This window comes from Pelophylax lessonae, assembly GCF_965119305.1.
Source record: "Pelophylax lessonae genome assembly, chromosome: 5".
Lineage (NCBI taxonomy): Eukaryota > Metazoa > Chordata > Amphibia > Anura > Ranidae > Pelophylax > Pelophylax lessonae.
In genome coordinates, this window is record NC_138772.1 from 226,268,314 (window position 1) to 226,282,058 (window position 13,745).

General features: G+C 46.4%; 1 protein-coding gene across 1 annotated transcript in view; it reads left to right on the top strand.

Annotated features, from left to right (window-relative positions):
• LOC309556310 (maternal DNA replication licensing factor mcm6) overlaps window positions 1–13,745 on the top strand; it is a gene marked incomplete at both ends in the record, with an annotated part of 172,602 nt that overhangs the window by 102,079 nt on the left and 56,778 nt on the right. Inside the window, one exon of the mRNA XM_082258753.1 lies at window positions 8,892–9,047. Coding sequence (XP_082114879.1) covers window positions 8,892–9,047 — 156 coding nt within the window. The remainder of the gene's footprint in view (window positions 1–8,891; window positions 9,048–13,745) is intronic.

Here is a 13,745-nt window from a genome sequence, read left to right on the forward strand (position 1 = left end):
TTTACGGTAATTTTATTTAGAAAATTACCTTTTACAAACATGCTTGTTTGTGCTATGGTTTTGTACAGAGCGATCCCCAATCTCCTTTTCTGGGGTCCTCCACTGCCATTCCAGGCTCCTCCTCTTCTTGGTGTGCCACCATACAAAGTCACTTCCTATGGTGGCACACCTGCCGTCTCAATCCCAAGCTGGGCTGTGTGCATCTGAGACACAGCATGGCTCAGCCCCACCCCTGCACTCTGCTCACAGGGTTTGATTATGTGAGTAGAGAGAGGAGAGTGTTGCTGCAGATGGATACAAAACTGGATTGAGATAGGACTTGGGCAAGTATAAAGGGGACTGAGGGGTGATAAATACAAACATTGGAATATTTTTTACCTTAAGAAGCAAGAGAAGTTTAGGGTTAGGGTTTACTTGTGTTTTACCAGACCTATGTTGTGAAAGCAAGTGTTTCTGGCACGTATCCTCTGCATGATTTCTTGTGATCTACTAAAGATCAACTAAATGCAATTTTTTTAAAAAAATTCAGTGTGAATTTTCTACTGCCAACTTGTAGGCAGGTTGAACTGTGGTGGTTATAGCGAGTTGGTAGTGGGCCAAGTTTTGGGAAAGGGTTAAATGTTACAAGCTCAGATCCTGGGTTTTTTTGTCCTAGCCAGTCCATCTGTGCTATAAAAAGGGGGATGGCTTAGGTCCCAGATTACCTGTGCATGGAATCCTCTGGAGCTGAAGGCACCAGGGTTTTCGGAAGACCTCTAGCTATGGACAATGGCGTAATAGACGCCTTACCGAGGTATGATTTACACTACTCTAGGGTTAGGGGAAAGTTATTCAAAGTTCATATTGAACTGTTCTGCCATATTTCATCAGTAAAGGTTCAGTTTAAAAACTGTTATGAGCCTGGTCTGAAGTTATTCAAAGTGGGGCAACATGCGTCAATGTGCAGTGACATGAGACAAAAAAGCCTTTTCAGAGGAACTCTGTACTTTTAATTAATGCACATAGTGAAAGCTCATTTCTAAGTTGGGGAACTGCCCCTAATGTTAGGATTCTTTACGTGACCACAGTCTCTGCCTAGTTCGGGGCATTGAGTAGTAGAGATGGCCTTGCGGTTCACCCGGCGGTCGGTTTGTGGCGAATTTTGCTTGTTCGCTACCTGCCAAATTTTCGGACACATGGCGCTGTTCGCGGTGGCCATATTTGTTTACATTGGGGAGGACTTTGACCCGTGACACAGCCGTCAGGTGGAACGGGACAGCCAATTGAAACATTCCAGCACATGGACAGTCCCCCTACCCTATAAATAGACCCGATCTGGCGGCCATTTCACATTCCGCTTTCTGCCAGTGTAGGGAGAGGTCTGCTGTGCTCATTAGGGAGAGTTTGCTAGACACATATAGCGCTGTGAAGATCCACAAAAGCCCATTTCAGGGCTGGTATTTCAGTATAGGCCTTCTACATTCTTTTCAGGTTAGGGGCAGGTATCCAGTGGTTGCTTTAGGGGCAGTTAGAGATCGGCTGCAGTCACAGATCGCTCTGTCAATGTCCACAAAAGTCCTTTTTGAGGGCTGTTCTTTCGGTATAGGTCTAGTATCTTTAGTATCTTTAGTATCTTTAGAGCTTAGGGGCAGGTATCCTGTGGTTGCTTTAGGGGCAGTTGGAGATCGGCTGCTTCACACACAAATCGCTTTGTCAATGTCCTCCAAAGTCATTTAAAAAGCTCCAATGTCGCTTTAGGGTCTATTACAGTCTCTTTACTATAGGGTCAGGTATCCTGTGGTTGCTGTAGGGGCAGTTAGAGATCGGCTGCAGTCAAACAAATCGCTTTGTCAATGTCCAAAAAAGTCATTTAAAGGGCTGCACATTTTTTGGTATTGCTGTGCAGTGCACTAAAAAGGGGGGGGGAGGGGGTTAATCCACAGTATAATATATTTTTGTAGAAAGCATATTATAGTGGATTAGTAGTATTGTGCACTGTGCAGCATTGTGACAGGTGTGGTGGTGACACTGAGCGTTTCTGCAGCAACACTACACACAGTGGCAAACTCCCTGGCCAATTATTTGTAGATCTGGTGTGATAGACCAGTGGCCCCCCCAATAGCACATATTGAAGTGGGGTGTTATCTGAGTATACTTTTACAAGTGTATTTGTGTCCTGCAACAACATTGCCTCTGTTGCTGTGTGAAGTCTGATACACACAGCGTCACACTCACTGGCCAATTTTTTTCAACAACTGGTGTGATAAACCAGTAGCCCCCTAATAGCACATATTGAAGCGGGGTGTTATTTACCAGTATACTTTTCTAAGTGTATTTTAGTCAAAAATTTGGCCTCTCTTGCTGTGTTGCCTGTGCTACACACAGTGACAACAGTTACTGGCCAATTATTGTAGAACTGGTGTGATAAACCTGTGGCCCCCCCCAATACCACAGACTGAAGCGGGGTGTTATCTACCTTTTTGCAGATATACTGCGATTCGCTAGAGACTTTTGTCACAGGGTAATTAAAAAAACATGACAGGCAGAGGAAGAGGCAGAGACGTACACAGGGGTGGTAAGGGTAGGGCAGGAGCAGTAGGCCGGAGCCTAACTGTACAACAAATAGATGGGTGTGTTGGCGCTCCCAAAAACGGTGACAATGGGCTCTTATAAGTCACTTGTCTTAAGTCAAATTGGCAAGTTTATTTAAAAGGCTAAAATAATGATGGTGATAAACAATGGAATCTACTATGATGACAGCAAATGTCCGACGATGAGGCAATACCTTGAGGGAGGACCCAGAAATAGGGTGGAGACGCCTGTCCGGGTGTAAGGCCTTGGAGATGGAAACACTCAGGGGCTGGAAGAGGAATGGGAGGAGAAGTGGGGGAGAACCCCAGCTCCTGCAAATCAATCCGGCCGCGAGGATCGTTCAGGCTGCACCGCGGCGTCCACTCCTAACCTCGAGCGGCTGAGGCGGCGCTGGAAGATGACGTCACTGGTCGCACGCAGCTGAGTCATGGAGACGTACTCAACGGACCCTGCTTGCCTCGTAACCAGGGAAACTGAAGCAGAGGCAGCCTCACTAAGCCGGGCACAGCACACCACCATGTGAGCTGTCAGCCAGTTGGGAGGACATTAGTGGCCACAAAACGGGGAGGATAACATGTTTCAGACACAGCCCTTCACCAGATCTGATGAAGGGCTTTGCCCGAAACATGTTATCCTCCCCGTTTTGTGGCCACTAATGTCCTCCCAACTGGCTGACAGCTCACATGGTGGTGTGCTGTGCCTGGCTTAGTGAGGCTGCCTCTGCTTCAGTTTCCCTGGTTACGAGGCAAGCAGGGTCCGTTGAGTACATCTCCGTGACTCGGCTGCGGGCGACCAGTGACGTCATCTTCCAGCGCCGCCTCAGCCGCTCGAGGTTAGGAGTGGACGCCGCGGTGCAGCCTGAACGATCCTCGCGGCCGAATTGATTTGCGGGAGCTGGGGTTCTCCCCCCTCTTCTCCTCCTCCCGTTCCTCTTCCAGCCCCTGAGTGTTTCCATCTCCAAGGCCTTACACACGGACAGGCGTCTCCACCCTTTCTGGGTCCTCCCTCAAGGTATTGCCTCATCGTCGGACATTTGCTGTCATCATAGTAGATTCCATTGTTTATCGCCATCATTATTTTAGCCTTTTAAATAAACTTGCCAATTTGACTTAAGACAAGTGAATTATAAGAGCCCATTGTCATCGTTTTTGGGAGCGCCAACACACCCATCTATTTGTTGTACAGTTTGTTTCTCAGTAAGGATCTGGGTTTTGGGTAGGCTGCAACCCTGACATGACTTTTGGCTGTTTGGCTTTTTGGTTACAACTCGTCCACCCCACTTCATCTTGGAACCCTGAACATCTGTCCTACAGCGCCAGGATTTTTTTTGTATATTTGCGGAGCCTAACTGTGAAGTTTCAAAAGCCGCGTGCAATTACGACAAAGGACACACCAGACTTGGTTGAGTGGGTCACTCAGCCTTCATCTTCTGCACCCTCTTCATCCTCTCTATCTGCTCCCTCTTCACGCTCTGCTGTGTGCACCCCCAAAGACACCACCAGCACATACCCTCCACTTGAGTCACTGGAATTATTTTTCGATCCATCACAAGAGGTTTGCGATGCGCAGCCATTGTTGGAATCAGATCAGGAAGAGGAGGTAGCAACAGCCGCCACTTAGCAGTCTGACGACAGTACCCAGATCAGCCCAAGAAGGTTGGTCCCCGCTGTTGCTGCCTATTCAGAGATCTCGAATGTTAGTGGTGGGGAAGATGACATGGATGATGAGTCTATGGATGTCACGTGGGAGTCCACAAGAGAGGAAGAAGGGAGTTCAGAGGGAGAGACGGACCTGCAGATAGGGAGGAGAGGCAGGTAGAACTTGCATTGCACAAGAGGTAGAAAGCAGACTGCAAATGTATCAGGAGAGAGCCATCAACCATGTACAGTCACATCTGGTGCTCCCAGGACGCCGGCACACGGCTCCGTAGTGTGGGCTTTTTTTAATGTGTCCGTTGCTGACAAGTGTTGCCATCTGCAGCCTTTGCAGTCAACGCATAAGTCGCTGTGAGCCCAACACTCACCTAAGGACAACCGCCTTAAGAAGGCACCTAAACTCCCATCACTGAGCCCAGTGGGAGAAACACGTCAGAACCCACAAAGCCACACTCCAGGCTCTCACCGTCCAGCCCCTTCTCCTTCTGCTTCTCCTCTCTCCTCACATTTGCCCTCCACTCCACCTTCCATGATTCCGTCGTCGCGTTGTTCTGGAAAAAGGCAGGCTTCCGTGGTCCAAATGTTGGATCGGAAAAAAATGACACCGGATAACCCTCTTGCCCAATGTTGGACTGCTGGCTTGTCGGAACTGATAGCCCACCAACTACTGCCATATCAACTGGTGGACTCGAAGGGCCTTTCATAAATTTGTGGCCATTGGAACACCACAATGGAAGGTCCCAGGTAGGAAATATTTCTTGCAAAAGGGCATTCCAGAGCTGTATGACCATGTTAAGCGGCAAGTGAATATATCTCTGGCACACAGTAGTGGTGCAAAGATACATATGACCACAGACATGTGGTCTAGCCAACACGGGTAGGGAAGGCATATCACTTTTACTGCCCACTGGGTGAACCTCCTGACGGCCGTTAAGCATGTAACCCGTGGCACCCGTGTAGATAATGTTGTACCGCCATGGATTGCAAGCATGCCTGCCTCTTCTCCTCCTCCATCCTCCCTCTCCTCCTCGGCTGACTCCTCTTTCGCTGCTACCGTCTCTTCTCCTGCGCCGCCCAAGATCCCCAGAACCTATTCCAAATTCTAGGTGAGACGTTGCCATGCTGTGCTGTGTGTCTGTGCCTGGAAGCCAAGAGCCACACTGGTCCTGCACTCCTTTCAGCTTTGCGTTCACAGGCAGATCAGTGGCTGAGACCGCTGAATTTGTCAGTTTGTAAAGTGGTGTGCGACAACGGTGCCAATCTGCTGAGCGCGCTGAAACAGGGCAAAATAACACACGTGCCATGCATGGCACACGTCCTGACCTTGGTGGTGCAGCGATTCGTTGGCAAATACCCTGGGGTCCAGGACGTCTTGCGGCAGGCCAGGAAAATCTCAGGCCATTTCCGAAGATCTTACACAGCCATGGCTCGCCTTGCTGACATTCAGCGGCGACACAACCTGCCCCTCAGGCATCTTATTTGTGACTGCCCGACACGATGGAACTCAACGTTGCATATGCTCGATAGGCTGCTCCAGCAGTAGCGTGCAGTTAATGACTACCTGTTCGAACTCGGCGGCAGGACAGGTTCTGGGGAGCTTGGGTTTTTTTTCACCTCGCCAGTGGCTGCTCATGCGGGATGCTTGCAGACTTCTGCGGCCATTCGATGAGATCACCAAACTGGTCAGTCACGGCCAGGGCGCCATAAGTGATATCATACCTTACGCCTTCTTTCTGGAGTCATGTCATTGATCAAGCTGTCGAGGAGCAGGAAGATCAGGAAGTCGCAAAGTTGGATGAATTCCCAGGGGGTGCTACTCCATCTTAGACACCAACAGCAGGAGTCTGAAGAGGAGTCAGAGGAGGAGGATAGTGCTGGGGGGGACGAGGAGGAGCAAGAAGAGCATGCTTTAAACCTTTCTGGGATCCCTGGTGTTATCCATGGATGTGGGGGGGAGGAGAACGAGGACTACATTATCCTGGATGAGCTGGAAGCAGGCCACTATACCGCTTCCAGTTTAATGGGAATGGGGGCCTACATGCTGCAATGTTTTAAGGGGGACCCCCGTATAAAACGCATAAAGGCCAAGGACCAGTACTGGGTGGCAACGTACTTGGACCCCCGGTACAAACCCAAAATGGCGGAAATGTTACCACAATCAGAGGGCGGTCAGAATGCAGCACTTCCAGGCCTTGCTGCGGGAAATGCTGCATTCTGCTTTTCCGTGCGCTGGCAGAGGAATTTCCAGTCACAGAGCGACAGTTGCGGGTAGCAATCCAACAGCGCCTGCAAGAAGAGGGCGGTTGGAAGATGTCTTGGTCACTTCAGATATGAGATCCTCCTTTCAGCCGAACCATCGACCGCTGTACTCCGGATCCAGCACGGGGGAACGCCTAGACCGACAGGTGTCGACTACATCGGGTTAACGGCCGATGTGGACGCTCTGAGGAGTGATGAACCCCTGGACTACTGGGTGGGCAGGCTTGACCTCTGGCCAGAGCTTGCACAATTTGCAATGGAAATGTTGGCTTTCCCCCCGTCCAGTGTCCTGTCAGAAAAGATGTTCAGCGCAGCAGTGGGGATCGTGACCGATGAGCGCACTCGCCTAGCTCATGACAGTGTAGACTACCTCACATTTATAAAAATGAATGAGGCATGGATCTCTGAGGAATTCAACACATGTGACCAGTAGACCAGGTTTCATTGAAATTCCTCAAGCCAGGCCACAAATATCTGTCAGACCGCCATCCACCCACAACAATTCCTGGTCTTTGGCTTCGCTACATACAGCGGCATAAAAGGCATTTAGCTTATTTTGGAGCCTATACAGGCTGACACTTACGGTTCTATGTACTGTGAACGCTTACCGTACCTCTAGCCATCATATACTACGTTCTTTGCTGTCAGTTCAAACTGTGAGCTCATTTTTGGAGCCTATACAGACCGACCCTTCTGTATACTGTGTGAATGCCTAATGTACTTTCAGCCACAGAATACTACGTTCTTAGCTGTCAGGTAAACGCACGTGGGCTAATTTTTGGGGCCTGGAATGGCCGACACTACTTTATCCTGTTAATGCCAAATTTTTCAGACTGGAAATAAAAAACAATGGGTCTGTAAATGTTCCGCCAAATTGTGGAATGGATGTGGACCCATTTTACAGATGTGTGAATGGACCCAATATGTATTAGACAATGTATTTACCGGCTGCTGTCAGTTCTGGCTGATTTATGAAAAAAAATATATATATTTTTTGCTGTAAAAAAAAAAATAATAATAATAATAATTTAGAGCAACTTTTTCAATTGCAATTCTTCTGTTATGACATTGTCCATGTGCTGGGACTATTTGTGCACAGCTAGTATGTCTTTTGTGGCTACAAATATAACCTGAAGGTTTTTAAAGTTTGCCTCCCATTAAAGTCAATGGGGTCCGCCGCGAACTCGCGGTTCAGTCTTTTGAGAAAATTTGCGGCTGGCGTACGTGAACCGCCCCGGCCGATGTTCGTCCATCACTATTGAGTAGCATACTCCATGTAAAAGGTACCCCAATGATGCAGATGACCCTGCTGACATACTGGCTTTAAATTACCAGCTGATTGAATATCAGCTTGGTTCAGAGTGAGTGAGAAATCTTTTTTTTTACATGTAGGGATTGTGAACATAAAGGGCTGGGGAGGAGGTAAAAAAAAAGCAACAGAACTGAAGTTTTACTGCTCCCTGGCCACCCACCCGAATGCAAGCAATATAGCCTAGATAGGACTGAATACATGCCATGGCCGTAGCATTTTTAACTGACTGCAGACTGACAAGTGACATCTCCTGTCAAACTCCCTCCTTTGAAATCAATTGGGCCACAACGCACGAGCTTGGTAGCCTGGCTTTACAAGGTTAAATCAGTGAGCAGGCAATAGAACTCCTCCATAGATTGCTTTCAGAGGGCACTGCAGGTGTGAAAGAGCCTTTACAAATAACTCTGAACTAAAGCTCTCAAAGGGCTCTTTCACACAGGCGGACCGTTCAGATCCGCCTGTCCGTTTTTTTGGCGGATCTGAATGGTCCCCCCATGCATCTCTATGGGGCATCGGATGTCAGCGGAGACATGTCCGCTGACACCCAATCCGATCCGTCAAATCTGGTCGGATGGAAACCCTATTTTCTATCCGTCCATCGGATCGGATGAGAACAGACCGACGGTCCGTTCCCATCCGATTCCCCCATAGAGATCTATGGGGCTGTGACAGCTGTGTCTCCGCACACAGTGCGGAGAACAGCTGTCATTCTCCTGCTCAGCGGGGGATCGGCGGATCGATCCCCCGCTGAGAAAAGCGGAGTCCGTTTGACGGACACACTGTGTGAAAGGAGCCTAAAGGAAATTTAGGCATCAACTGATAATTTTACTGAGTATTACAGATATAGGTTTGAAAACAGTTGCCGAAATATGCGACTTAAATTTCATAAAATTGTTTAGTTTCTGCTAGCCAAAATGTCTGATATTCACTTCGATCAGGAGCAAGTCTTTAAAAATTTTTGCTTAAAGTGGTTAAAGGACCTTTTTGTCATTTCTTTTGAAATACTTAAGTTGGTAGATTGGTGCATGTTTTAAAAATACACTTAAGGAAACCTGGTAACGTTGGAAAATTTTTAATTTCATTTTCATTTCAAGGCCACTTTGAATGCTCGAACATCCATTTTGGCAGCTGCAAATCCTATTGGTGGAAGATATGAGCGCTCAAAATCTCTAAAGCATAATATCAATCTTTCAGCTCCTATAATGTCCAGATTTGATCTTTTTTTCATTCTTGTAGATGAATGCAATGAGGTAAGTGTGTTGGTTTTTTTTTTTTATCCTTTTTATCTTCTGACTACCTGTTCACTTGTATTAATTTACACACCTACATTGGCAATATAGCTACTCACTTGTTTTTACATGTTCTTCATTGGATTTTGAGTAGAAGGGACTATACCCAGACAAAATTTGGGTACTTACGCTAGTTGCATTCAAGGGCAGCTTCCCACTGCCCTTCAGCAAAAGTGCAGCTAATCCATGAGGGTTACCACTAAAACAAATTTCTGTGGGCTAGGCCCTGCAAGTGGGGAAAATCCACACACTGGGGAACAATCTTCAGAAGTTTCTAGGAGTTGGGACATAGGTTTATCCTGGAAATCCTGGTTCCATTGGTTGTACTTCAAGAAAATCATTAGACTGGCTAGGTGATAGCTAGGCCAGAAAATATAGATCATAGTAGTCTCTCCAGTTACACACAGTCTATGCAGTCCTTGCTTCATATGTGATAACCCAGTTTCTTTTTTGGACCGCCTATGAAGATTTTCATCCTTGCAGACCAGAAGCACCTTTTACTTTAGCTGATTGTATGTATGCTGCAAGTCCATCCTTAAACTGAAGTGTGATAAGTAAAGGGGTAATCCTTCCGTGCACCCCCCGCCCCCCTTTATTCTTATAATGTATTGTAAATTGTAATGTCAATTTCAATGCACTATGTAAAAGCTCCATGGTCCCCCCCCCCCCCCCCTTAGGCTGCATTCACACTTGACCATAGCGTTTTACCGCGATTTTCAGGCGTTTTTTTTTCAGGCGTTTTTGGAGGCAGGCATTGACCTCTATCAAAAACGCTCATAATCAGCCCAAAAAGAAGCTCATGTACTTTTTTCAGCTACAGGCATTTTGCTTCAGGCGTTAAAAACGCTCAGATGTGAACAGGGGCCATTTAAATGAATGGGGTTTTACTTGTTGGGCGTTTTTGGAATGTTTTTTTTTTTGCGTTTTTGGAGCTGAAAAACGGTCAAAAACGCCCAGGTGTGAATGGAGCCTTAGTGATGTTACTGCTGAGCTGGGAAGGTGTCTAAAACAGAAGTGCGGGAACATTAAACAAACCTTTTATGCTCATCTAGGTGGATGCTGCATCTGTCCCCTTGCGTCTTGAAGACCAAGAATTGCATGATCAAAGGCCGCTACTGATTTAAAATAGGCTTTCCAAGTGATATTATGTTAAGACCTTATGCACACTGAACATTTTTATTGCTGCTGTTAGCGGCAGTGAAAAAAAAAAAAACCCACTGCCAAAGTGTCCAAGAGCAGAAAAAAATGTGATGTCAACACTAGGCTTGTTTAGCACTTGAGCAATTTTTCGTTTCATTGGCCAGAATCTTTTATTTTTGCTCTTGAAATTAAACACCTTTAACCCATTAAGTGCTTTTGATGGTCCTAAATGCATTACATGTATTTTTCAAGGGTTTTTTTCTGCCAGGACACTGCAGTCAGGAGGGAGTAGGAAAGATGGCCAAATGTCCAATGTGCATGAGGCCTAAGGCTTATGAGATTTTAGGGGTGAGGTTTAAAGCGGAGTTCCGGGCACAAAATTGACCTAATCGATTTTGTGGCCATCCGCTTGCTCTTCTTCACCTGAAAAGGAATTGGATAGTTAGGATTATTTTTTTTTACTTGCCTTGTAATTGTAGAAAGAAATACTCACCTATTTTCCACTTCCTCCCTCTGTGGCCACGGCCCGCGCCCTCACTTATTTATTTATATATATATATGCTGCACCCCGCATTTAAAAAAAAACAGCCTCCTCCCGGCTTCCGCATGAAAAGGGTCCCCGCCGGCTTGTGCTACATTTCTACTATAGTGCCAGTTTTATGGGGCGAATTGGGCCAGAGAGCATGGTCCAGTAGGCAAATCAGTCTGGCACCCCCATAAAGCGTTCTCGCTGCTACCTGATGGTATGATGACATCGGCAGGCGAGGACATTTGGGCAGACCGCCGACCACACTTAATATAACTGGCCCGACGGCCGCCAATGCTAATAAGTGTTGCACTGCAGCCTAATGCTCCGCCTATCCTCCTCCGCCCCCAGGTATGGCAGGCATTGTGTCAATAAGATGTAATTTCTTTAAACATCCTTGTCCTTGAGCGAGCATATTGGTTTGCATTATATACAATTAACACTTCAAATTGTATATGATGGCAATAATATTTTGAACCTGCTCACCTCATATTTGCTGTCGCCATATGTCACTGGGTTAGTAAGATTACTCCTATCTTAAAAGATATTTGGAATTGTTTGCTGCCACTGATTATTTCACTTATTTCTGTAATGACTGTGGACTTCCTAGTTATTATACAAATAAGTGAAATAATCCTATGATTACAATCAGTGGCAGCGAACACAAGTCCAAATATTTTTTTAAAAAAGAGTAATCTTACTAATCCATAGGCACTGATAAGGCTGCACTAATGGGCACTGATGAGGTGGCACTGATGAGCTGCACCGATGGGGCTGCACTGATAAGAGGACTGATATGCTGCACTGATGGGCACAATAGGCTGCTTTGATTGCCACTGATGAGACCAATGGTGGGTACTGATAAGGCAGCACTGATGGGCGATTTATGAGGCTGCACTGATGGGCACGAGACAGAACTGATAAGCTCCGCTGATGGGGCTGCAATGATGTGCTGTCCTGATGGGCACTGATAGGTTGCATTGATGGCCACTCGTGGTCACTGATGGGGCTGCACTGATGGGCACTGATAGGCTGCACTGGTGAACACTGATGAGGCTGTACTGATGGCTACTGATGAGGCCACACTGATATGCGGCACTGATATGCAGGTGAACTTATGGGAACTGATGAGGCTGAACTTGTGGGAACTGATGAGGCTACGCTGATGGCCACTGATAGACTGTGGTTGTTGTCTGTGGTTTACAGATGACAGGGCGAATCAATAAACAGGAATGGGTGTGGCCTTTACAGGAAGGAAGATATTTAAATTTGGGGTGCACAAGTTTAGTCAGGCCTAGGGCAGCATAAAACCTAAATACACCACTGTGCACAGGGGTGTGCTTGGGCACACTCTAATCACCCTGTGTGGTGCAGATTCCCCATTTAAACCCCTGATATTTCAGCAAAGCCCCCTAATGGGGCTCCTAAAAAAAAAATTGTAAAAAATAATAAAGAATAAAATACAAATAAACTACTGACACCAATCCCTGCCCTACTGTCACCCTCTACTGATCTACTCACACCGTCAGTGTATATATACACCTGCACACACATGTTTGAGTTTTAAGGTGCACACCCTAATGCAATAGGCTGTACACATCTATGGGTACAGTGCTGCATGACTGCGCAATTGTCATTTAACCACTTTACCACCGGAGGATTTTGCTGTCTTCCGTCCAGGCCACTTTTTGCGATTCGGCGCTGTGCGACTTCAACTGACAATTGCGCGGTCGTGCGACGCCGTACCCAAACAAAATTTACGTCCTTTTTTTCCCACAAACAGAGCTTTCTTTTGGTGGTATTTGATCACCTGTGCGATTTTTACTTTTTGCACTATAAACAAAAAAAGAGCATTTATTTTGAAAAAATAACAATATTTTTAACATTTTTTTTATATGAAATTCCCCCCAAAAAAGATGTAAAAACCAATTTTTTTAAAAATTTTTGGCCAATTTGTTTTCTGCTACCTATGTTTGGTAAAAAAAATCGCAATAAGCGTATTTTGATTGGTTTGCGCAAAAGTTATTGCGTTTACTAACAAAGGGAAAGATTTCTGTCATTTTTGGTGTTTTTTTTTTTTTTAACGCGTAATGGCGGCGATCTGCGTTTTTTTTTTTTTGCGGGACTGCGACATTGCGGCGGACAGATCGGATCCTTGACTGACATTTTTGACACTTTTGGGGGTACCAGTGACATTACTGCAGTAATCAGTGCTATATATATGCACTGTTACTGTAAAAATGACACTGGCAGGGAAGGGGTTAATTTTATTGGAGAGGGAGGGGTTAATGTATGCCTGGTGCTTACTGACGTGTAGGGGGGGAGGTGACTGAGTGAGTCATGGACAGATCGGATGTCCAGCTATGCTGAACAGTCCGATCTGTCACTCCCTGTCACTATGGAGATCCGCCCGCTGTGTTTACACACAGCGGGCGGATCTCCAGACTCGATCCCCGACGATCGGGTAAGAGCAGCGGCGATCGCCGCTGCTCCTCCCCTGGCCCGACTCCCGCTGTGAATGAAAACAGCGGGAGCGAGCCTCCGGCGGCGCGCAAGCGCCGCCCAGAAGGGGGAGTGTCTGACGACGTAGTACTACGTCGTCAGACGATAACGAGCCACTCTGCCGCAGTAATATTACTGTGAGCAGAGGTAAAGTGGTTAAACTACGACAGCGCTGAAAGCCTGAAAATGGACCTGGGCAGCAAGGGGGTGAAAGTGCCATGTATTTAAGTGGTTAAAGTGTCCGCTATGAAAAGTTTTTTGCCATTTCACAGACTCTGGAGTATATTTACTCGGTGCAACCTCATGTTTTACATTTTACCAAAAATTTGTTTAATTGGGTTTGTGCCCTAAAATTTACTTAAGTGTGTTTTTCTATTATTGAGAGTTTGCATTCCCTAGTCCTTTGCGGTAACCTTAATTAACATAAAAAAAATGGAACTATCACTATTTTATTCTCCAGGGTGTCTTTCAGAAAATGTTTTGAGGGTTTT